The 25,305-nt window shown below is 45.7% G+C and overlaps 1 protein-coding gene across 2 annotated transcripts in view; it reads left to right on the top strand.

Moving 5' to 3' along the window:
• The first annotated feature begins 3,128 nt into the window (after nucleotides 1–3,128).
• LOC126522304 (glutathione S-transferase 3, mitochondrial-like) overlaps nucleotides 3,129–25,305 on the top strand; it is a 150,760-nt gene continuing 128,583 nt past the window's right edge. The window contains exons 1-2 of one of the 2 annotated variants that reach the window (XM_055066339.1): nucleotides 3,168–3,249; nucleotides 23,542–23,693. In XM_055066339.1, coding sequence (XP_054922314.1) covers nucleotides 3,190–3,249; nucleotides 23,542–23,693 — 212 coding nt within the window. In that variant the 5' untranslated portion in view covers nucleotides 3,168–3,189. Of the gene's footprint in view, nucleotides 3,250–23,541; nucleotides 23,694–25,305 lie in introns of both variants that reach the window. The other variant, XM_055066338.2, reaches the window with a different exon arrangement.

Here is a 25,305-nt window from a genome sequence, read left to right on the forward strand (position 1 = left end):
GAATGGCACCACATTTAGTTTATTCAGTGGGCTTAGTTTGCGCTAAGGGTACCAGAAGAAGGAGACGAGAGGCGGAGTGGCACTAGTCAGTTTATTGAGTGAGCTTAATTTGTGCTAAGGTTTCCAAGAGAAGGACAGGAAAGGCAGAATAGTACTACAATTATTTATTCAGTGCTCTTAGTTTGTATTAATGGTACCAGGAAAGGAGAGGTGGGATAGCAACACATTTAGTTTATTCAGTGGGCTTAGTTTGTGCTAAGGGTACCAGAAGAAGAGCAGATGCAGAACGGCACCACACTTAGTTTATTCAATGGGCTAAAATTGTGCTCGTTGCTTCCACCATATATTGCAACAATCAATAGTCTATTCTATGTCCACTGCAGGACGAAGGCCTCTCCCTGCGATCTCCAATTGCCGTGTCCTGTTCCAACAGATTCCAACTAGCGCCTGCAAATTTCTTAATTTCAGCACCCCACCTAATCTTCCGCCATCTTCGACTGCGCTTCCCTTCTCTTGGCACCAATTCCTTCACCCTAATGGCCCATCGTTTATCTAACCTACCCAATACGAGACCTGCCCAGTTTCATTTTTTTCTCTTAATGTGAATTCGAATGTCTGCTATCCCCGTTTGATCTCTGATCCCAACGGCTGTCTTTCTGTCTCTTAACGTTAGGCCTAACATTCTTCGTTCCATCGCACTTTGCGCGCTCCTTAACTCGTTTTCGAGCTTCTTTGTCAGTCTCCAAGTTTCTGCCTCATGTGTTAGCACCGGTGGAATGCACTGGTTGCACACCTTTCTTTTTAATGACAATGGTAAGGCTCCAGTCATAATCTGACAATGTCTGCCGTATGCGCTCCAACTCCTTTTTATTCTTCTGTAAATTTTTTGTCATGATCAGGGTCCCCTGTGAGTAATTGACCTAGGTAAATGTACTCCTTCACAGACTCCAGAGTCTGACTGGTGCTCCAGAGCTCTGCTTCCCTTGCCAATCTATTGATCATTATCTTTGTCTTCTATCTTCAACCCCTCTCTTACCCTCTGTGTGTTAAGATCCTCAATCATTTGTTGTAACCGATCCCGAGTGTTGCTGAACAGGACAATGGAATCTGCAAATCAAAGGTTGTTGAGATATTCACCGTTGCATCTCACCCCTACGCCTCCCCAGTTTATAGCTTGAATACTTTTCTTTTCACACACACGTTCTTCGCACTTTTCTTGTGGAGAATTAAGGTAGGTGTGGAATCTCTGTAGATTTTTCAAGAAATTTACGCAACTGTCCTGCCCTCTTTGACCACGCTATGCATTTATGAGTGATGGTATCTCTACTGAATCAAATACGCTTTCGTAATCTATGAAAGCGATATGGAGGCTGACTGTACTCGGTGGATTTCTCATTTACTCGAAGGATGACATGGATATGATTCATTGTAGAGAATTCTTTCCTGAAGGAAGCCTGTTCCCTTGGTTGACTGGAGTCCAGTGTTGGCCTTATTATATTGGAGATTATCTTGGTGAATATTCGATATAGTGGAAGTAAGCTAAGGGGTCTATAATTTTTCAGTTGTTTAACATCTTCTTTTGTGGATTAGTATAACGTTGGCATTCTTCCAGTTCTCTGGAGTATTTGAAGTCGATGGACCACTCGTATAGAGAGCCGCCAATTATTCTAGCATTATTTCTCCTCTATATTTGATTGAATGAATTGTTATTCCAACTTCTCCTGCTGTTTTTCCCAATTTCATGTCTTGCAAGGCCATTCTAACTTCATCGCAAGCTATAGGCTGAGCCTCTGCAACCTGTTCGTTGCTGCTTCGAATGGAAGTATCGTGGCTGCTCTGGGTACTGTGCTGTTGCTTTTGCGGCATCTTACTATATTACCCCGCTTCTTTTTCACTGCATACATCTTCGTTTGTCCTATGCCAAGTTTCTTCGTCACTGATTTCATGCTGCGTTCATTTTTTACTTTTTCCTCAGTCTTCCTGACGTTATAATTTCGAATATCGCGTATTTCCTCCTTGTTGAGCAGTTTTGACAGCTACGCGAATTCTATTTGATCTTTTGAGTTGGACACTTTCGTTCTTAATCGTTTATATATTAAGCCTTTCGTTACTTGGGAGAGCTTCCGTGCCGGTTGCTTTGGTGCCTTAGCTCCCACTTCAGTTGCTGCTCTTGAAGCCAGCCTAGTTACGGTTTCGTTTATTACCTCTACGTCACCTTCATCTCTCTATTCTAAGGCTGCATATTTGTTTGTATGTAGCAGCCGGAATTGGTTCGCTTTCACCTTTACTGCGTCTAGGTTGGCCTGTTTCTTCTTGACCAATTTTACTGTATCTCTCTCCAAATTGAGGTGAATTTTAGACCTCACTAACCTATCGTCCCTGCACTTACCCTGCCAAACACTTTTACATCCAGCACTATGCTGGGGTCGGCAAAAAGTATGAAATCAATTTTATTTCTTGTTTCACCATTAGGGCTTTCAAGTACCACTTTTTTTTCCGGCGCTTCTTGAAGAAGGTGTTCATTATTCGCAGCTTATTCGCTTCCGCGAATTCTACTAACATCTCTCTTCGAGTGTTGCTAGAACCAATGCCATAGCTGCCCACTGCTTGTTCACCAGCCTGCTTTTCCCCCACTTTTGCATTGACATCACGTTTGCACTGAGTTGGAGCTTTTCTCCTCGGTAATTCAACACCCTCATACAAATGATCTATTTAATCATCATCATCATTACGGGAGCTTGGAGCATAGGCTTGTGCTAGCTTTATTCTATACCTCTTATTAAGATTTATTGCGACCACTGCTGCCCTCTGAATAATCCTATAAAATTCGTCAATGTTGCCCTCTATGTTCTTATGGATTACAAATTGTACTCCGTACTACTTCTTGTCTGGAAGTGCTCCATAGCAGAGGACATGGCCATTAGGCTGCACTGCGTAAGCCTCACCCTTTCTTCTAACCTCACTAAGGTCAATGATATCCCAAACAAGGCCAGATCGTTCCTCAAAGAGTACTGCGATGCTAGCTTCACTCGAGAGAATTTGGATGGTATATGTTTCAAGGGTCAGTCTCCAATGGTGGCCTATCCGGGCCTAGAGATTCTTACCACCCTCTGCTGCGTTACAGGTCTGACCACCGCCTTGTTCAGGTGCTCTGCAGCTGCTAGCGACGTTGGGCCATTGGTTGATCAAATGATTCATCTGGGATGGAGTGGCCCAATACTCTACCAGGGAGGCCAAATTCTTGTTCTGGTGAGGGACTGTCTTTTGTTGAAGCATAGTATCGTAATCATCTGTTTCTTATATGCGTTTTCATTGTCAGCTCCAGTATTCGAGCCCAAATCCTCTGTATTTATATATATATATATATATATATATATATATATATATATATATATATTAGTTCTGGATGGAAAAATTGGGTAGGCGCCTAGGGCATATAAAGAAGGTTGCTACTTTTGCAGACAGAAAACATGGCAGAAAGTGTGCTAGTGAGGGGAGTGTGGAGGGGGCAGAAGAAAAGAAGGAATAAAATTTTTTTGTGAGAGGTACTGCGTGTAAAAAAAAGGAATAAAGTAGCGATACGCATATTCCAAATATCGCAATGTTGGAATTTCTTGAAAAGAAATATAAAGTGCATTACACGTTAAGAAATTTCTGGAAGACTAGCATTTAAAAGCAACAGCTGACTGACCATCGTATCCGTAGCCCACTCAATCCGCACCTTCCGACGCAGTCGTTCGAGGCACCGCCCCGAGTTTCGCGGCGGTGTTTCGAGCAACAGTCTGCCGGATTCACATCAGCGTCGTGGTAGGGAAATGTCAAGCCGAGCACACCTTTCTCAACCTTCACTGGGCCTAGTGGCCGGCAAGCTGTTGGACTGCCGCAACTGCGACGCTTCGTGTTTCTGCAGGCCATCGTTATAGCCTTCCCCTGGCCACCTCACAGCAGTTTTCCACGTGTTGTCGCCGCCGACTTGCACCCATTCAAGTTGCCCCGGGCTCAACGTCTGTGTACGGTCACACGACCCTGCGACCAGAGAGAGAGAGAAAGAAACAACTTTATTTGCCACTGCATGGTTGGAAGTTAGGCCAGGTAGGCCTGGTCTGGCTCCCACGTGGGGGCGACATTTTGGGCACACGTGACGAGTGCCAGTTGTCTTTTCTTGTCTGCTCTTGTCAGCAGCTGGTTCCAACCCGCCTCGGAGGGAGCACCGTACCAACTGGGAGGCATTCCAGAAATAACTTTCGCACCTTCCGACGCAGTTGTTCGAGGCACCGCCCTGTGTTTCTCTGCTATGTTTCAAGCGATCGTCTGCCGGATCGACATCAGTATCGTGAAAGCGCCACATCACGCCGAGCACACCTTTCTCAAGCTTTACTGGGCCTACCAGTAGAGAAACTCTGGGACTGTCTTATGCGCAACTATTCGTGTTTATGCAGGTAGACAACAACTGTTCGCTACATGCGCCGCAAGGACGTTACTACACATTACTAGTCTTGCCAAATCCACATGGTTGAATCATCATTGCATATAAGTGTACTCAAATTTCAGTGCGGTCACTAACAGTATTCGGAGACATAGATGAAAACCCGGGACCTAACACCTGCGCAGCCACTACAGAATCTTCCACTGATGTGATGTCAGTTCTGGAAGAAACGCGATCTGGCCAAATAGCTCTTAATGAAATAAAATCCGTTCGTTCCAAGCTTTCGGCACACGATAAATGTTTTTCGGACCAATCAAACGTTAACTAAAATTGAAGGCCATTGTTCATCGATCACGACAACAAAAGACGAAGTAGCCAATGTTCGGGCCCCCTTGGAAGTGAGAAATATCTTGCGTCGACAATCGGATGAAATTGAAATCGAACGAAGAACGGATGATCACGAAGATAGGGCTCGCCGACTGCCTCTCCTAATTTTTGGCCTTGATGACTCGAGCTGAGAGGCGTGGAAGCAATCGGAAATGCCAGTAACCAAACTTTCTGCTGAGAAGCTTAAGGCTCACTTGCAGCCCGCAGATATTTAACGGGCACATCAGCTTGTGTTTGTCCAGCCGAATAACAATAGGCCTATCGTCATCAAATTTGAACTTTTCAAACTCAAGGATACTGTCCTTTCAAGTGCCAGAACACTCAAGGGCTTTCCACACAGCGTTTCCGACGACTATTTACTGGCCACTCGGATGGCGCGTAAGCATCTAGCTGAGTTCGCATGAGCACAGAACAAGGACTTCAATCTACCCCATAGTCAAGTGTTCGACAAAAACTCGTCTGGCGAGGAAACATAATGGTGCCAAAAAGCGTGCACTCGCCAAGAATGAAATAAAAATAAAGAACCGACGTTTCGGGCCCCGTACGGGTCCCTTGATCCCAATGAAGATGTAAGCATGAGCGCGCGGCTCTTTATGGGTGAGGTGGCGCAGTGTTCGGGTGTATATCTCGGGAAGATTACCCCGCGTCCTGTTTATCGTGTGTCTAGTTCATTGGATGTGAAGTGATTCTAAAAGCAAACGGGCAGATAAGTGTTTTTCTTTTGCGATGATGGCTGCCGAGTCCCAGTCAATGATGTGTTCGGGATCTTCCGCCAGGGCGTTCGCTGCTGTGTGGCAATTGGTGACGTTATTCATGTGTTGTTTCAAGCGTCGTTTAAAATTTCCGCTCTCGCCGATGTACGACACGTCACACTCCTCGCAGGGTATCTTGTATATCATAACCGGGTAGTCCACGTGTTGCAAAGGGTCTTTTGCGCGTACCAGCTCTTGGTCAAGTTTTCGGAAAGGCACGTGGGCGATTTGAACGCTGTAGCCCCTAAAAATTCGTCCCAGGGCTTCCAGGGCCTGTTGAACAATGGCTACCCTCGACAACTGCTCAGAACGCAAGAGCGCAAAGCAGCGAAACCCCGCCGTGAAACGGCGAAAGAAACAGTGAAGCGCGCGGCGGTACCCTATACAGTGGGAACAAGCGAAGCCCTGGCACGAATGTTTAAGGGCTACGGCGTTCAAATCGCCCACGTGCCTTCCCGAAAACTTGGCCAACATCTGGTACGCGCAAAAGACCCTTTGCAACACGCGGACTACCCGGTTATGATATACAAGATACCCTGCGAGGAGTGTGACGTGTCGTACATCGGCGAGAGCGGAAATTTTAAACGGCGCTTGAAACAACACATGAATGACGTCGCCAAGGGCCACACAGCCGCGAACGCCCTGGCGGAAAATCACGAACTAACCGGACACATCATTGACTGGGGCTCGGCAGCCATCATCGCAAAAGAAAAACACTTATCTGCCCATTTGCTTTAGGATCATTTCACATCCAATCAACTAGACACACGATAAACAGGACGCGGGGTAATCTTCCCGAGATATACACCCGAACACTGCGCCACCTCCCCCATAAATAGCCGCGCGCTCATGCTTACATCTTCATTGTGATCAAGGGACCCGTACGGGGCCCGAAACGTCGGTTCTTTATTTTTATTTCATTCTTAGCGAGTGCACGTTTTGTGGCACCTTCAATCTACCCCACAAGAAACGGAGCATTGTAACTACGACGTTCTTGTACGACCTGGGTTCTTCGAAAGTTGTACCTGGTCACCCCTATAGCTAAAGGCTGTCCTTTGTGCAAGAAAAGAACCTGTGTGCGTTTCCTTTACACTTATATTTGGAGTATTTTATCGAAACTTGATTCTTTGCAATTCTTTGCTAATTGACACTATAGCAAGCAAGATAATTGCACTTACTGAAACATGTTTGCATCATTCCGTTAACGATTCCGAAATCGCTTCTCGCTTACCAAGCTTTAACATCTATCGCTGCGACCACGTTAACAGGCGGGGAGGAGCCGTCCTAATTGCAACTCACCATAGCTTACGCTGCTATCACCTTGTTAACCATAGTAACCTGGAAATCATTTTCATATGTTCGCAAGCTCTCCACCCACCCTTCATTATAGGAACGTGTTACTGACCTCCGGACACTGACTATTCCTTCCTCAACGAATTCCGTGACCTGCTACATGCTCTGCTCGTATCGCACCCCTGCGCAGCATTACTATTGCTCAGAGATATGAATTTACCCTCAATAACGTGGAACGATCTCGCCATCGCGGCGTCGAAGCGTTCTATCGAAAGCGATTTTATTAACACGTGCCTCAGTTTCAACTTATCTGAGCTTCTCATAAAGACTATGTTCGTACAACGTACGAGACCTCGTGCTCACAACCCATCCCGATCACAATCCACCACTCCTGAATCTGGCCTCAGCGATGACGAGTGCTTAGCGGTAGATATTCTCCTGACCTAGAATGCATTAAAAAGCAAACGAGAACGTTAGCACTTTATGATAAAGGTGACTATGGCGCCATTAACAAAGAATTAAATGACCTGTGTAAAGATTTCATGAAAGATATTTCTCAGCATTCAGCCGCGTCAGACTGATCCCCGTGCAAAAATAAAATAAAATTGGTTGATTTATACGCCCCCACCATCACGGTAAGAGAAGGTCCAGCTTCATTGTGGTTTACCACCAGTTTAAAGCGACTAAAACACAACAAGAAAAAAGTATTTCGTCCGGCAAAACAATCTAACATACTTTCCATATGAAGTGAGTATTTCATAAACGAAGAGGAACTTGGTTCTCTTGTTAAAAACTATAAACGCTCCTTCTTATCAGCCACATTACCGGCTATGCTACGAAACAGTACAAAACAATTGTGGAAATTTATCAACCCTAAACCCTGTCCGGCTAGATCACTCTGCGATAACCACAACTTTCCCTTAGAGGTCGTTCCTGTGGGCACTGTCATGCAGTCCGCGAAGGCGTTCCTAGTGTTAAACAGCGTCAGCGTCCTATTCTACGTCACACAGTGTACAGTCACAATTTGTCACAAAGCCCAGTGTCTTTCAAATATTGCAGCAGTGCGTTCATAGCGACTCGCGTTGATGTTCATTTGGGCCAATTTTCAAGGATGTTGTCTTCCGTTATTGTGCGCTTGTCCAGTTGGTCTAGCCTGGCTGAGAGGGTTGCTCTGTGCGGAGTGATGCTAGGGCACTCGCAAAGAAGGTGCGCGATTGTTTCGTTGCACCCGCAGAAGTCGCAAAGTGGACTATTGGCCATTCCGATAGGACAAGAAAACGCATTTTAATATGCTACTCCAAGCCATAAACGGACTAGAAGGGAGCAGTGACGTCGTGGAAGTTCACACGGGATATTTAGTTGTAAAGGAGGGTCCAGGGTATGAAGGCGTGCACTTTCACGCGCTTTGTGAAGTCGGATGAATTTCATTGAGCCAATGTTAGGTCATGCGCAAGCGCGGAAAGTTCTTCCGCTGCGTCGGCTCTCGAAAGAAAAATGACAACGGAGTGGGCTCCGTCATGGGCAGATCGGGCAGCTGCGTCTACTCGATCATTGTTATGTATGCCACAATGACTAGGCAACCACTGACATCGTGTCCTTCGTGAACTGCTCGATGGTGGACTTAGCTAATCTCTGTGATTAGCTGTTTATTTATTTATTTATTTATTTATTTATTTATTTTCGTACTCTCATGACCCGAGGGTATTACAGAGAGGAGTATTTTAATAATAACTCGTTCCTCGCAACTTTAAAGGTGGCAGGGTCATCGATTGCAGCGATGGAGGCGGGACAGTAGTTCCAGTCACTGCTTCTTTGCGGCAAAAAAAAGAGGCATGGCAAGTGTTAGTGCGACATAAAGGAAGTGATCATGTGATTAATGGCGCAGTGCTGAGAGTAAACTCTGGAGGGCGGCCTTAGAATCCCAGAAGAATGACCATGAATGAGGTGGTTCTTTCTAGGTGACATAAAGAGCCGCACGGAGGGCTACCAGATCAGCAGCTGTCGTACATAATGAATGAGGCAATTGTAGCTGTATTTGGACGAATCTTACTGGAATCACCACTACGGCAGCTGAGCTTGTAGGTGGGACGGAGCCATCGATGTGAACATGTATGCGCCCAGTGTGCGTTTCATGTAAAAGTCCTAATGTAGCCTGCCTCAGGACGTTCGACGGCGTGTTAGCGTTCATTGTGATTCCTGGTATGCTGAGGCGTATTTCAAATTTGTGCAAGCACCACAAAGGGGAGGATGGTCTTGCTGCAGCCATGTAGTTCGATGGCAACGAGGTACGATTGGCAGCAATTATACAACTGATAGTTGTGTGTCACCTTTCAGCAGGTAAAGAAGCAAGAGGGTAAGGAGGTAGTCAGGAAACGCGCGGAATATGTGCCCTGAGAGCGTCACTGGCATGGCACGCTGACATTGGGTGATCTCGCGCTGGGACAATCACTGCCGCTGTAGACGCACACTTCGGAAGACCCAAACATCTCCTTATGGCTGGAGCTTCTATTCGCTGGAGTACACTCAGGTTTGTTTTCCAGTTGTTGCTTAGCACAGGGAGGCTGTATCTTGCGAAATAGAGGAACAAGGCATTATAAAGCAGCAGCATTGACCACACTGAGGTGTCCCATCAGTTTCCGCCCAGAAATTTGATGCGGTGTTTTGTTGTAGCCAACCTCCTCTTTAAGTACGAAACGTGTGAGCTTCATGATAGGTCGCAGTCCATAATTAACCCTAAAGGTGGTGTTTGCGTGTGTTTGTAAATGCTTGCATATTGTCACTTACAGAGTAAGGCCCCGTTGCCTTCTGAGTGATTGCAACAAGGCAGCATTTCTCTGAAGACAGCTCTATGTTCTGTTTTCGCAAGTACATGATGTTAACGTTACTGTCTTCTATGGCACTGCTCGTAGCTGTAGTCGCATTGCAGCAGACGCCCAGGTACAGATGCTGTCAGCATAGATAGATACTTGAACTGTGTTGAGCAAGCATCTGACTAGCCCAACGAGCATTAGTTGAATACTATCGGGTTCAACACCCGACCTCGCGGTACTCCACGGCATGTTTGGTGGTGAGTCGTAGTGCCATCCTCGGTCATCATGAAAAAATGTCTGTTGGGCAAATACCTGTATAGTCACTGAAAAGTGCGGCCACCGATTCCGGCTGCAATCAAAGCTTCTATAATGACATAGTGTGCTGTATAATCTAAGGCGCATTATATGCCAAGCAAGAGTGCCGCAGGGAGTCGCTGCAGACATTTTTGTTGTTGAACAAGCGGGACGAAATCGATGACATTATCTATGGATGAGTGCGCACGTCGGAAACCAGCCATAAGATCTGGTACACGTTGTATTTTTGCAGGTGCCATTCCAAGTAAACAACACTGACTCTCAGAAATTTAAAGCGGCTCTGGCGGACAATAGTAAATAGTGTTATGCCTCGCTCGCACTTTTCATCTTGCAATGCGCTGTATTGAAATCTTTATACATATGCATGAAGTGAACTAAACAGTTTTTTGAATGCGCTAAATCTCACACATCCCCACGTTTATTTATTTTACTACTAAATGCATTCTATTTATAACTTGTTTCCATTTGTTATTCATTGGTTTTTTGCATTCTTGTAATCAGCGTTTTTTCCTGTTGTTGAATTGTTTTTATGTACGCTTAATCGTTGCTCATGTAGAACCCCGGAACAGGGATATTTGGGGGTTCTTAAATATTATTTAGTAACTAAGTGATTAATAGATAGATGAATGAATAAATAAATAAATAAATAAATAAGTGTGGCAATCCACATCGCCAGCAGCATCCTAGTGAAATCTTTACAATAAATGTCTGGGGCAGGAAAACGGACAACGTGCGTCCATCCGGATTCTGGCCTCAGGCTCGCCCTCTATCATGATGCCAAGAGCGCCGTCACTGGATGGCTGTAGACAGTTGGCGGGAAGCACAAGGGCGCTTGAACTTGCAGGAAAAAGTTCAGGAGAAGAAATAAAAGTTGAGAGGATGGAGCCGCTTTATATTTGACAAATAATGTTGACTTCAGTATATGTGTACGCATTGTATAAACTGATGGTTACCTTCAGCAGTAACACTGGGTGGTAAATTTTATCGAATGATTTTCTAAAGTAAAGAATAACGTTTACCGCCTTGCGCGTACTTACATATTGACTAATGTATTGCTTCCGTTAGAATGGTTAAAGGCTAATATTTTTGCGTTAAATTATGTGTTTATTAGCCAATTGTCTAATTATTTACGCAATACTATCAGTGAATATTCAGTTTGATAATTTTGCATTGTACAAACTGCACTTCTGAAGGATATAGTCCTAAAATATTCATCTCATATATATTGAGAGCACTCCTTAAAAAAAATTTCGAGATTGAAGTCAGTCATGCATGAACGACCCGAAATATCTATAATAATTACATAGTGTCGGCTATTTTACTGACGTGCCTATTTTGTTTTTAAAACCCTATTGTGCATATTTATCCTGAGAGCAATATTTAATATCTTCGCTGCTGACACTTTTCTTTTTTTTACGACAAGCCTTTCATTTTGATGGTTTTTCAACTCTTCGACAGCACCGACTTCCGCTGTAGCGTATGCGGTGAGAGCAGTAAATCAAATAAACAAATAAATACATTAAATGGAAAAGTGAGAAGATATCGCTGTCGCATCAAAAAGGCTAGCAGCGTGACAACGTCAGCAAGAGATTTACAGTTTAATAACATCCGTTGCATGATACAAAACGCATTTGCTGTAAAGCTCAACAGTTGACAGACAGCCAGTTATTGCCGGGAATAAAAGCCTACCTCGCTGGACAGGCGAGACTCGGCAAGCCTTAGTAATGGAACGTATCATGTTAAAAACTGTAACTAGCCTTGTTCTTTTGTTGGTCGCCGGGACTGCGAATGCAGCCGATGAAACTGTGGATGTCTTTAAGGTAAGATCTTTTTGTCGTAGCTATCACGTCTTGTACCCCATTAGGTAACTTTCCATTATTCTTTGGTAATTAACTTTCATCAGTGAATTGCATGCATACGCTTCAGCCTTGTTTGCAAGAATACTGAGGCTACTGGCTGAAGAAGGTGGAATGTAAGCACCAAATCGCTCGCAGTCCTACAGTCTCACATGCCCCGAAAATGTAATTTTGTTACCACAACTGGCAGCCGACAAAATGCTCGTAAAAAGAGAAGTCTGAGCTTTAATTAACCAATCGAAAGGTGCCATTCTTTTCTGTTAGATTCTGCGCAATATTAGTTTACTGCGTGTTTAGCGTGAGGATTCATGGTCCTGTAACGAAAGTATTCATGGCCCCGCTTTACCATAGGTAAGGCTCTGGTATCTACCGCGTATCTACAGTGTATCAAAGTGTATCTATTGAGCGGTTAAAAGAAAGCAAAAATTTTAAAAGTACCGTGGAAGTAACAATTATAAGACCGCAGGTGTTTGGCGTTCAGAATGTGATAACTGCACACCTCAGGTCTTAAAAAAGTGCCTTGCACCATTCTTTTAAAGATATTTTCATTGAACAGCTTGAATAACGTGAGCTCGATGCATTACGCGATGAATATGCGTTGCAAATATGCGAATTTTTAGGATTTCTGCCCCAGTTCAAACTGTTTCAAACGAGGAAAGGGATGCAAAATTAGGATTGTGTATCCAGGCGCCCGTAGATAAGCAGTAGGAAAATGACACAGCATTGGTATTCGTGGTTTGACAGGGATGTGTTCATTCTCTACAAATAAACATGCTCCAACCGAGTCTAGGTATATACAGAACAGTTAATTGTAGCGTACATATGTCATGTCTGGCATCCAAGAACTGGGCGGCGTAGACGTAGCGTCGAAAGAACGTTTATTCCTGTTACTTGGCAGGCAGCCAACAGGTTACATACTGCGCGCGGTGGGCCCGTGCGAGCGGTCTTTTAAAACCAGCACGGGCTACCCGATAAGAGATAGCCGGGCAGAGAGCATGCGCAGACAGCACGCGATAACACGCGTGCTTGGTTTCGCGAGCACACAACATCTCCTTCCTCCTAATGAGCACAAAGTCCTTTTGCCACATTATACAATGCAACTAATGCTATGGCTGATATCTGTCAGGAGGTCGCCGGTCCCTCTGTGGATAGCGTCGCTCCCCTGGAGGGTCGGTCGTTGTCGCAGGGGCCGCAGCTGGAAATGGCTCGTTGGCGCTCTCAGGATCCCTGAAGTCTGGAATAAAATCTTCCGTAATGCTCTGCTTTGAGCTGTCGATGCTGAGCAGTAGCTGGTCTTGATGACGACGCCAAATGAGCACCCCATGATTCGTTCTAACGCGAACCTTGTATGAAACGGGGCCAGACTGCTGAATGATAGTGCCAGGGACCCATTTCTCAGGACCTCTGTAATTCCTCACGAGGACCTCATCATTGATGTTGAAAAGTCGCTCACGTGCCTTGCGTCGCACCATATCGGAGAGCTGTTGCTGAGCCACTCTTCCCCCGACAGAAGGCTTGACTGCGTCGAGTCTCGTGCGCAGTCGTCTACCTATGAAAAGGTTTGCTGGAGTTTCTCTTGTAGTCGCATGCGGCGTGTTGCGGTACGTCACCAGGAACGTCTGTAAGGTTGCCTGCAAGGAGTCTTGGGGTCGTCCTTTCCGCAACGCAGATTTCATTGTCTGTACAAATCTCTCCGCAAGGCCATTCGTGCTTGGATGGTACGCTGCACTCACGATATGACGACCACCGAAGCCTTTGACGAAGCTCTTGAATTCTTCGGAAACGAACTGTGGTCCGTTGTCGGTCACGATGGTCTCGGGTACGCCAAAACGCGAGAACAGGTCTTGGAGACACTGAATTGTGTGGTACGCCGTAGTCCTCTGCATGACATAAACTTCCGGCCATTTTGAGTGTGCGTCCACAGCAACAAGGAACATTTTGTCTTTCATGGGTCCAGCAAAATCCAAGTGAACTCTTTGCCGCGGCGAAGTCGGCCATGACCATGGATGAAGCGGAGCCGGTGCTGGTTCGTTCCGTTGCTGTTGACACTCTGCACATTTCTTCACGTGTTGCTCTAGGTCCGCGTCGATACCAGGCCACCAGACGTAGCTCCTCGCGAGTTCTTTGCATCTTACGATACCGGGATGACCCTGATGAAGTTCCTCAAGCAAGAAGGCTCGGTGTTTTGAAGGCACAACTACTCTCATGCCGTACATTAAACACCCTTGATGAACTGTGAGCTCCAAACGCTTGTCGACGAAATGTTTCAACTCCTTCTCAGCGACATGCGACGGCCAGCCAGCACTTGTGAAGTTCAGTACCTTGCTTAGTAATGGATCACGCCTCGTTTCACGAGCGATGTCTTGGCCTGTGACAGGCAGCGTTTCCAAACGAAGCGAATAAAAAATTTCGCTTTCTTCTTCTGATTGCTTTTCGCTGCTGTCGAACGGCAAGCGCGATAAACAGTCTGCTTCCGCATTATCGGAAGATTTCTTGAATTCAAGAGCATAGTTGTAGGCTGACAGCGTCAGCGCCCAACGCTGCATGCGGGCAGCTGCCATCGCAGGAATGCCTGTTTTCGGGCCGAGAATTGTTTGCAGTGGTTTATGGTCAGTCACAAGCGTGAAGAACCTACCGTAGACGTAGAAGTGAAACTTCTTTACGCCGAATACGAGGGCAAGGGCTTCTTTCTCGATCTGACTGTAGTTCTTTTCGGCACTTGACAAGGTGCGGGATGCGTAGGCAACCGGTCGAACTGATCCATTTATCATTTTCTGCGAAAGAACTGCGCCTATACCGTACTGAGATGCGTCGCAGGCAAGTTGAAGCGGTCGCTTCGGATCATAATGGGCAAGAACTGGAGGGGAAGCCATAGCTGCTTTTATCTCCGTGAAAGCAAGCTGGCATGACGCATCCCACGTCCACTCCGTTGTTTGCTTTAGCAGCCTGTACAACGGCTGTGCCAAAGTCGAGAGACGCTGAACAAACTTGCCGTAATAATTGACCATCCCAAGGAATGACTGCAGTTGCTGCTTGTCTTTTGGAGCAGGCGCATTTAGTAGTGCCAGTACCTTTTCAGGCGATGCGCAAACACCCTCGGCGTTGATGACGTGGCCCAGATAACGGAGCTCTCGTTGAAAGAACGAGCACTTATCGCGCCGGATGCGCACACCGCGTTCCTGCAATCTTGACAAGACGGCTTCCAAGTTACGGAAGTGCTCTCGCTTGGTCTTGCCTGTGACCAGGATGTCGTCAAGGTAGCAACTGACTCCTTCCAACCCTTTCAGCATGTTGTCCATAATTCTTTGAAATATGCTTGGGGCGGACGAAATGCCGAAAGCCAGACGGTTCATAGTATACAAGCCCTTATGCGTGTTTATCGTCAGTAGTTTCCGGGAGCCTTCCGCCATAACTACCTGCTCGTAGGCCCTACTCAGGTCAATCTTCGAAAATTCCTCCCCTCCTGCAAGCGCTGCGAGAAGGTCATCTATCCGAGGTAGCGGGTAGCGGTCTACTTCTAGACAGGGATTGACGGTGGTTTTATAATCGCCACACAGTCGGAGGCTTCCATCCCTCTTCACTACCGGTACCAAGGGCGTTGCGTATTCGCTTGTAGCAACAGGCGTTATGATGCCAAGCTTCTCCATTTTCACAAGTTCCGCTTCTACTGCACGTTGCAGAGCAAAGGGAACGCTTCTTGCCTTTACAAACTTCGGCTGTGACCCTTCGCGAAGGACAAGCTCGGCCTGCTCTTCCGTGATGGTACCTAGCTCATCCTTGAAAAGTTCGGAATGGCTTTCTAGCATGGCTTCCAGCTTTTCTTGCCAGTGCTTTGATATTTCTCGAGAGAGACCAAGGTGATTAAAAAAAACTAGGTTCTTCCAATCCAAACGAATATCTTGCAACCATTCTCTGCCGAGGAGTGCCGGTCCTGTAGAGTCCACGACGTACAGGGGAAGCTCCACGCACTGGTCGTTGTGGCGCACGACGACTTTCGCCAGACCCTTCGGTTTTACTATGGCCCCAGTATACGTGCGCAGCTTTAACGATGCTGGCTGAAGTCGCTTACGTGGAAACAACCTCTGGAATTCGCGCCATGATATGACGGATACGGCTGCGCCGGTGTCAAGCTCCATCGTCAGTAGGACACCGTCAACGTTCACGGGTACAGTAAATGGGTCTGCGTTGAATGATTTAAGTGAGACAGACGACTCGTTTCGGACGGACGTGAGCATCTTCACACGTTTCCGGAGCTTTGCCTCCCTAGCTTTCTTTCCTTTCCTGCAGGCGCGTTGAATATGCCCTTTTCGGTTACAATTGTAACATGTATCGCCGATATGAGGGCATGCTTCGCTAGAGTGATTGGGTGACCCGCAACGGAAGCAGCTTGCCGACATCACAGACTGCTTTTCGCCTCGAACCTTATTCACTTCGTACGCCGGGGATGCGCTGTTATGCGTGAACGCCGCGCTAATCGTTGCAGTTTCCATGGCAAGAGCTCTATCTACGGCCTTTTGGAAGGTTAGCTTTTTGTCTTCCGTGAACAACACACGCTGAATGTCCTCGCGGAGCAGGCCGCAAACGAAACAGTCCCGGAGCGCTTCATCCAAGAAACTTCCAAATTCGCAACTCTGCACCAGCCTTCGAAGTTCCGCGACAAATTCGGTAATGGACTCACCGCTTCGCTGTGACCGCTTGTAAAATTTAGCACGCTCTGCGATGACAGACGACTGCGGTGCCAGGTGATCGCTCAGGAGTTTCAGGAGACTGTCAAAATCTCGTGACGACGGTGCGTCCGGTGCCGTCAGCGACTTGAGCAGCGCGTAGGTCTTCGCGCCGATGAGACTCAGGAACGCAGGAACCTTCTTTGCTACTGGAACATCGTTGACCAAAAGATAGGCTTTCAGCCTTTCCTCGTACGAGCGCCAGTCACTCGTGGTCTCGTCGAAAGGTTCAATGTGGCCGATGTGACTCATGACTCACTTGGAAGTTTCGGCTGCCGTGATGCCAGTTTCAGGAATTTCACCGCAGGGAAATCTTCGTGGCGGGAAGCTTTTACACAGAGGCCAGGTTCTTCACACTGCGAATTCCGTACGGCGGTGATCCCATCCTCGTCGCCAATATGTCATGTCTGGCATCCAAGAACTGGGCGGCGTAGACGTAGCGTCGAAAGAACGTTTATTCCTGTTACTTGGCAGGCAGCCAACAGGTTACATACTGCGCGCGGTGGGCCCGTGCGAGCGGTCTTTTAAAACCAGCACGGGCTACCCGATAAGAGATAGCCGGGCAGAGAGCATGCGCAGACAGCACGCGATAACACGCGTGCTTGGTTTCGCGCGCACACAACAACATAAGTCAGCACATTTAACGCTGAATAAGGTTCTTTATTAATGAAACTTGCTCTGAATATCCGCGTGTTGCTGAATTCCTTAGGCATTGTACCAATATTCGAAACTTCAATCGTAAGTGTTAGATTGGAGTGCATCTGTCAGTAAATCTTTTGTACGAGACGGCGACACTTTTCATAGCTTCACAGAGGACCGCACACACTGACATATATAATGAGTCGGCGCATACATATAGCCGTCTCTACTACCGCTGCATATGTGCCGATTTCTGTCTCTGTTCACACAGGAATTACGCAACGAAACTACAGACGCTGTGCATAAAAATTGTGATGGTGGGTCCCGTTTATTTACAGCATGGGATATAGAGATAGGCGACCGAGGTATACTAAACGAAGAAAACTTCCGAGGCAGCTGCGAGGGGAGCGAGCGTAAAGATAGACTGGAATGTAGTCGGTGGTTTCATGCTTCGCGGTGTTTTCCGCGTAGGTAGCACTCCGTCCCTATTTTTTTTACAATCAACATCGATAGCATCTTCGTGAGCGTCTTGGTCAGTTCTACGAGGCCATTGGTCTGTGGGTGATATGGTGTGGCACGGCGAAATTGACAGGCAGACAAACGGAAGATCTCGTCGATGACGTCAGCGACAAATCGACGCCCCCGATCGCAGATGACGACAGCTGGAGGACCATGTCCCCGAATTACAAAGGGAAACATGAGCTGCGATACCTGGAATGCTGTTGCAGCTGATATTGCGGTAGTTTCTGTGTAGCCCATCAGATGGTTGATGAATACGACTACCCTTTGGTTGGCGTTGTGCGACTGTGGAAAGCGGCCTAGAAGGTCAACTTTAACAGTCTCAAAGGGCGAATGAGGAGGCAGCACAGGTTGAATAGTCTCTGGCGACACAGTTGTAGGTCGCTTACGACTTTGACATTGCTCGCAATCTGCAACGTTGCAAGAGCAGCCTTTACACTCTTTTCATAATTAGAAGAAAAAGTCACGTCGCTTGCATATGGAACAACTCGAATCTCCTACTGTGTAACTTTAAAGCCTTGTAAATATTGTTACAAGTAAATACAAGTAAAACAGAAGCACTGATTGTCAAGTGTATGACAGCTCCTTTATGTGATATTATCGAAAATATACCAGCATTACGAGAGGTTCATGATCCAGATGAAACCTGGACAGAAAGGTTGATGAAAAAGAAGCCCATTCAAGATTGTATAGCAAGTGGAAAAAGAACCAAGAGAGAAGATCATTCCCCGGACGCTTTGCTGGTCGGCATCAAGAGCCGAGAACGACAGCCCAACACATCCACGGGTGATTTCAGCGCCTTGGAAATAACCAGGAAGGATCTTGCCGCGGTCCAGGACGAAGATAAAACTTTAGTGTCTTGCAGGAACAAAGTTGGTCAAGTGTTCCAAGGCAAAAGATTAGCATCCTACTCATTCGAAGTAGTAAAGGGAGTGCTGTATCGTCATTACCGGCTACCCTCGGGCAAAACGACCCGACAAGTGGTAGTACCGCAAACATTACGTGGCCAAGTGCTCACTTTGGCGCACGAAAGTCTGATGTCAGGGTACCAAGGAACGAAGAGAACGATTGATTGTGTTCTAGAATCCTTCTACTGGCCAGGAGTCCAAGAAGCAGTGAGAAGATACGTACGCTCTTGCTACACTTGCCAGCGAACGTATCCTAAAAGCAAGGTGGGCAAGGCACTTCTTGGTCGCATAGACACTCCATTAGAAAGAGTGGTGGTGGAGATCATTTGACCCTTAAAGCCTATGTCAAATAAGGGTAACCGATACATACTGACCCTTGTGGATTTCGCTACACGATATCCAGATGCGATAGCTTTGTCGTCGATCGATTTGGCTACGGAGGCCGGAGGACCGATAGAAATGTTTTCTCGTATTCGATTTCCACGTGAGATACCGTGTGATCAGGCCTCCTGTGTCACATCGGACCTAATGAGATAAATAAATTACTTGCTAGCTATCAAACATCTTAGCTCGACGCCTTACCATCCCATGTGTAATGGTCTGGTGGAGCGATTTAATGGAACGCTTTAACAAATGCTACGCAAGATGTGCCAAGAAGAACCAAAGTCACGGGACCGATTACTAGCACCTCTCTTGTTTGCGTATCGGGATGTGCCTTAAGCCAGCATGGGGTTTTTTCCTGTCGAGTTGATCTACGGTCAACACGTGCGAGGCCCACTCAGTCTACATAAGAAACTATAGGGCATCTTGGTCTTACTGATGATCAAAGCCTAACCGAAGAGGAGAGAGAAATGTTGACCATCAGCCTCGCCCAGCCATTAGCATAACATGTTATGACACCTCTAACGAGCTAGGATCTAATATTTATGTGTTCTTATACACTAAACAGGAACGGGCGAATCACTCTGTCGAGCGCCTTAGCCAAATCTAGCTTTACAATTGCTATCTGCCCAGTCACCTGAGCTGGACACTGCAGCATCGATCTCTCAACATGAATGTTGGTCTGAATATACCGGCCTCTAAAGCCACATGTTTGATGGTGACCTACCACAGATCCTGACAGGACTAGCAAACGGTTAGTTAATACCATTGCAAAAATTTTATAATCCACATTGCATAATGAAACAGGCCGATATCCACCCACGTTCTGCAGTTTAGTCTCGTCATTGATTCTGGCTATGAGAATAGTACATGTGGCGTATATACTTTGTGGAAGGTAGGTACCGAACTTCCAAGATCTCACGACGAACCTGAAGTAATAATGGTGATAAAAGGGAGCAAAAACGCTGCTGAAATTCGGCAGTAAGCCCATCCGGGCTTTGCGTCCTGCCTTTGGTATTCCAATCAATGCATGTAATTACTTCGTTGATAGCAATGTTTACATTTGCAAATCATAATCATTATGCTTTAAATAGGGCAGAAACGATACAAATTTTCTGGCAGACGCGTCTATAACCAATGGTTTTTGGAATCGAAATGATTTTGATAATGTTACAAAAGCACTTTATTATTATAGTCGGCTCGTTAACAATCACAGCACCATAGTACATACCTAGTATTCGTTTTGGCAGCGTGTATCGGCGTGTATCAACTAGAGGCATACTGCAAAGCTGTTCTTCCAGAAAACGCTGCGCACGCTCTAGTGCACCTCTGCATTTTTCTATCTACAGAGCTTGTAACTGGGCTTTGGTACTATGAACATCATCAATACATTGAGGCGGATGCAGACAGTCAAGCTCATGCAATTCGCCAAGTTTATACAATTCATTGTAGTTACTCTTTTAGTTTCAAACGCCAAGATTGATGATTCTTCGATGCCTATCGTTTTAGCTTCCTGTTCGGAAAATTCCCACAGAGCAAAGTATGGCAAGTCCTTGCAACATCACAGAAGACTTATAAGCTTAGTAACTAGCTTTAGGGAGCACTCACACGAAAGTAATTGGTTATTAAATTTCCACAACTCTCAGCACAGACGTCGACTTCTGTATTAACGGTTACCAAAAAAAGCTGACACACGGGAATAGTCACTAAATCATAACAATCCCAATTTAATCATAAATATGCGATAGCGCGCTAAGAGAAACGTAAATCTGATCAAGCCTTGCATGCGTCGCACCCTGGAAATGCCTAGATTGACATCCTGCCTTTTGATTTGCCGCAATGCCCACAAGCTGATAATAACACATGAGTCGTTGCAAATCATAACTTCTTGGATTACGTCTCAGCTTCAATAACGTACGATCTTGCGCGTTACATGCACAAAAAAGGTTCCAAAAGGGACTAATGTAGTATAAGTAAAGAAATTATCTTCTGCTGCTAAGAAGGAAGATTGTCGTTCACGTAACTGCTTCGGGGTGTAAACACACACAAATCTAAAACGCATACCACTCATATGAATATCGCACCATAGTAGGCACTCTCCTCTATCTGTACAGAAATGAATCACACCACATTTTATATGCTTTTTAACAAATAACATACAAGCAGAGGAAACGCCTATTGCATAGCAAACTGGCATGGCAAAGGCCTCCTCAGGGCTTACGCAAACATTATAGTCAGACAGGAATGGAGATAGAGCTACTTTTATGTTTTCGTCGGATTAAATCTTTGTGTCTCGGATAGCAGCAATATCCAATTTCCGACTCGGCAACAAACGAAGAAGCTGTACGTGCCGTCGTAGTGCAATAAACACCCATGCTTGCTGACAGTGAATATATGTGAACCATATGAATGTGTTGTACGGGCGGTAAAGGAACGAATGTCAAAGGAGAACAGTTTCTGTGAACGTTTTGTTGAAAGATTTGGTGATAATGGAACAAACGCGATCTTTAGCACCACGTGTAGAGCCTACTTGGAGCATTGTATATACATCAGGAAAATTACGGCTTTGCGAAAATTTAATATTACACATGTCACATGCCTCATGCGTTTCGGTGGTAGCGAAATACGCCTTCCGTGGGGCTTTCCTTCACCTACCGAAATACAACCAATCCCTTAAGCCTCATGCGCTTGGTGTCTCCCAACACTAACAGATAAGTCGTCGATAAGTTGATAAGGACAAGTCATGAGTGGTTAGATGGGTCTCATAATTTTTGGTAATTGTTCGACTTGAGTGGATAAGTTTCTGTACAGTGTTAAGGGATCAGAATGACCGGAGCCGTTGTGATAAGGTTGATAAGGATTGATAAGTGTTGATAAGGATAGGATCAAGTCCTATAACGTTGTTAACAACTAATAAGGGTTGACATGCGTTTATACAGGTCATATGAAGTTTCAGAAGATTGATAATGACACCTGGCTGCGTGGAGATTACTAGATGGTACAATGGTTAAGCATATTTCGACAATTCTAAACGAGTTTCTGTGCGACATTTTTTGGTTCTCTCACCCATATCCGTACACGAACGAGCGAGTTTGCCTCCAAACGACCATATTGAGGTGTACGTGCTGTCTGAGAGCTTTGTAGCGTCTAAGGATATAAATGATGGCGCTTTGTGCTGGTGCTGATGCTGTATAGCGTTTCTTCATCAATAAATGTTTTCTAGCTTGTCCATTCCATTCAATTAGACTCTTCTTCCATGGATAATGTACACTTTGCTGTTATACCGGGTCTCCCTGTTAACTTGGATGAAGATATTAAAAAAAATAACCAGAAGCTCTACAGAAATCGTACCGACAGCGTAGTAGCAGCGCTCATGTGTACTTACAGTCAGTATTTATTTCATCACGAAGTATTTTTCATCACGAAAAATTACGAAGTATGAGATGGCTTTAAAGATGCAGGACATGGTCGGGACCATGCGGCCACCCGGGCCGCGTGGTGTAGCACGCGCCCTGCTCCCTCCCCTCCCCTCCGAGACTTGCACGCGACGGAAGACCGCGCGCTTCCTCGCCGTTTCCCTCCCTTTCGTGCGGGAGATTGAGCCGCGATCGCCGGCTCACCCTCGGACGCTTTCGCTCGCACACAGAGCACACGGCGCAAGGTGACGATTTTATCGCCCTTGGACTTGATACGGAACCTCCCGACGACGACGAAGCCCAAGGCTATGGTGTTGGCTAAAATGCGCTTGTAGTGTCCATTTAATTGCTATCGCTATAAAATAGAACTTGTGCTTTGGCTTGGCTTATAAGTTACTGGACCTTAAAACCTCCCACCTGCAGGCGTGATCTACATTAAGGATCTGCACACGCGTGTCGTATATTATTCCCACGCGTTATGGCAAGACAGTTGTCATTGGCGATTGCTGGGAGAGGAGCTTTTCTGGCAGTAAATATATACACTCTTCATTATTGTTTTTACGCGTTCCTTCGCATTTGCTAATTATTTCGCAGAGAGAATATATTACTCTTCGTACAGGTTGCTCCTCGTAGAAAACTTTGCGCCATTAGCTGCAACAGTGCACGGCAGCTACCTCAGTGACTACAGAACGTGGCCAGTAAAATGTATCTTGTAGACATATGTGGGTTGGATATCTCAGATGTAGCGCCAGTGTAAAAATTTACGATAAGCAACATGACTTCACAACATTTTTGCCTAATTATCGTCATTGCAACAAAAATTTTGCATTTATTAACTGAAAAAACTTAGGGAGATATATTGCATTAGACAAGTGTACAATGTCTCACGCAAGAAATTTCATTCTTGTTCTCCGGAAACCTGGAACAAAGCTGTAGCTCATATCAGTTGTATTAAAACGCGTGTTCTATGTGAAAAAAACAACAACAAATGAACACGGGCTGTATGCATTCGTTCAAAGACGTACGGTTTCCTCGTGCATCGCAAAAACGAACCTTGACTCCTTTGCTTGCTAAAGATGACTCATCTTTCTACTAACATTCGTTTACCTCTGCAGATGATAGCAAGTTTTCCCTCGGTGACGGCTGTCTACTCAACGGCAAGTGATAAAGACATTCAGTGCTTGCATGCGCAGCTGACTCAGTACGACGACAATGCTGGCCGTGCTACTTACGTGTGGTTCATAACCGATGAGGCAAGGAATGAAAAGTAAGTCCCTTGTGGTGTTCAGTGTGGTTATACCGGAACACATTTCGTTTCCCCAAGTGTTATTTAAGCTTTCTATTGGCGGTCACATGTTCTAGTCGGACTTGTGCTGCATGACATTCGTGAACTCGTTCTTCAAATGGTCCAAAAAGCGGTGTCATAGATTTAAAGCATTTCTCATTACAGAAAATTCATATTTCTGCCAGTGCTGTGCATAAAGATAGGAGTGAGAAATGTTTTACTGTCTAATATACTTCTTTGGGCTACATTAGCGTCGAACTAGCCTTGATTATTCTCCATAAGTTCATACGTGGAATGCTTTATAGTGCTCACGTAATGAATGCTTTTGGCATTTGATACGGACGTTGTTCTCATATGTGCTCTTCGAATTGTACGAAACCTGGAATGTAGCGATGCAGGCACGCGCCGATAGTATTTATACTCTTAGACTTAGGACTGACGTGAAGCTGAAGACGAGCACAGCTATCAATTATGGTTCGTTTCGCTTCGGTCATTACCGGTCCTAGTTTTACGTCCGATTCTGTGGAAATCTCCTTGATTTTCCATTTACTCTGTCGATATCTTAATTTCGATGTTCTGAAAACGACTAAGCAATGAAGCCAGTTTTACTATTGTGGTTAGCCTCTTTTATAACTTGTCAGTTTACGTCAGCATAGATTGACAGACCTGGTGAGACTGAGATAGGAACCACACTGAGGACAACAAGCTAAAAACATTAAGTGCCGGCTTTTCCCGAGATTGCCCCTCATCCAACCTTTCCTCTAAAGAAAATATTTGCCCCTCGTAATATTACTAATTTTCTCGTTCCTTAGTAAACTGTGGGGGTTGGATACTGCACATTGAAGACTCGTTTAACGTTTGGTGTATTTCTGAAAATATTTATCGCAATGGAGGTCCGGAGGCTCGAATTCATAAGCCAAGGCTTTAGAAGTCGTGCCAACAAAAACAGTGTCAACGTGAGCCGCTCCCACGTCGGCACTGTCAGGCGAAGCCCTTCAGCGACATCATGGGCCGTCTGGACGGCCCCTAGTTGGTCTCGAAACAATGGGCTTTGAATCCCTTTTTCCCACTGTGTCCATTCATCAACGAGATTGGCGACCGTCGCGGGACATTCCAATGATGCCATTACAATCGTTGCAGTCCATGTTATTATGCAAAAGAGAGTTGAGGCGTGCAGAGAGGACACAAGAGTAAAGAAGTGGACTACACGAACGCCGTCTTTACTCTTTACGCCGCCTTCACTTCTTCACTCTTGAGTCCTGTCTGCACGCCTCACCTTTTTTTTTGCATAATGAATCCTTACAAACTAGCTCAACTTTCTGTCGTTCTAACCAGTCCATCTTAATCTTCCTCTCCGGATATATTTTATTAATGGGGTACGGCGTGGGATATGTACCTGTTTGCAATAATCGCAGTGAGACAGCCTGATCCCTGTTCAGTTTTGAATATGGCAATGCGAATTGCCTGCGTCCTAGATAGTAATGTTTGGTAATGTCATTGTAAGGTATTAAATGATATCTAGATTCCCAGGCTTAATGGTGACCTGTGGGTGAATGGTTGTGACTGTCGCGGTTAACAAGTCCTCGTGCCAAGT

Source organism: Dermacentor andersoni, chromosome 6 (genome assembly GCF_023375885.2).
Source record: "Dermacentor andersoni chromosome 6, qqDerAnde1_hic_scaffold, whole genome shotgun sequence".
Lineage (NCBI taxonomy): Eukaryota > Metazoa > Arthropoda > Arachnida > Ixodida > Ixodidae > Dermacentor > Dermacentor andersoni.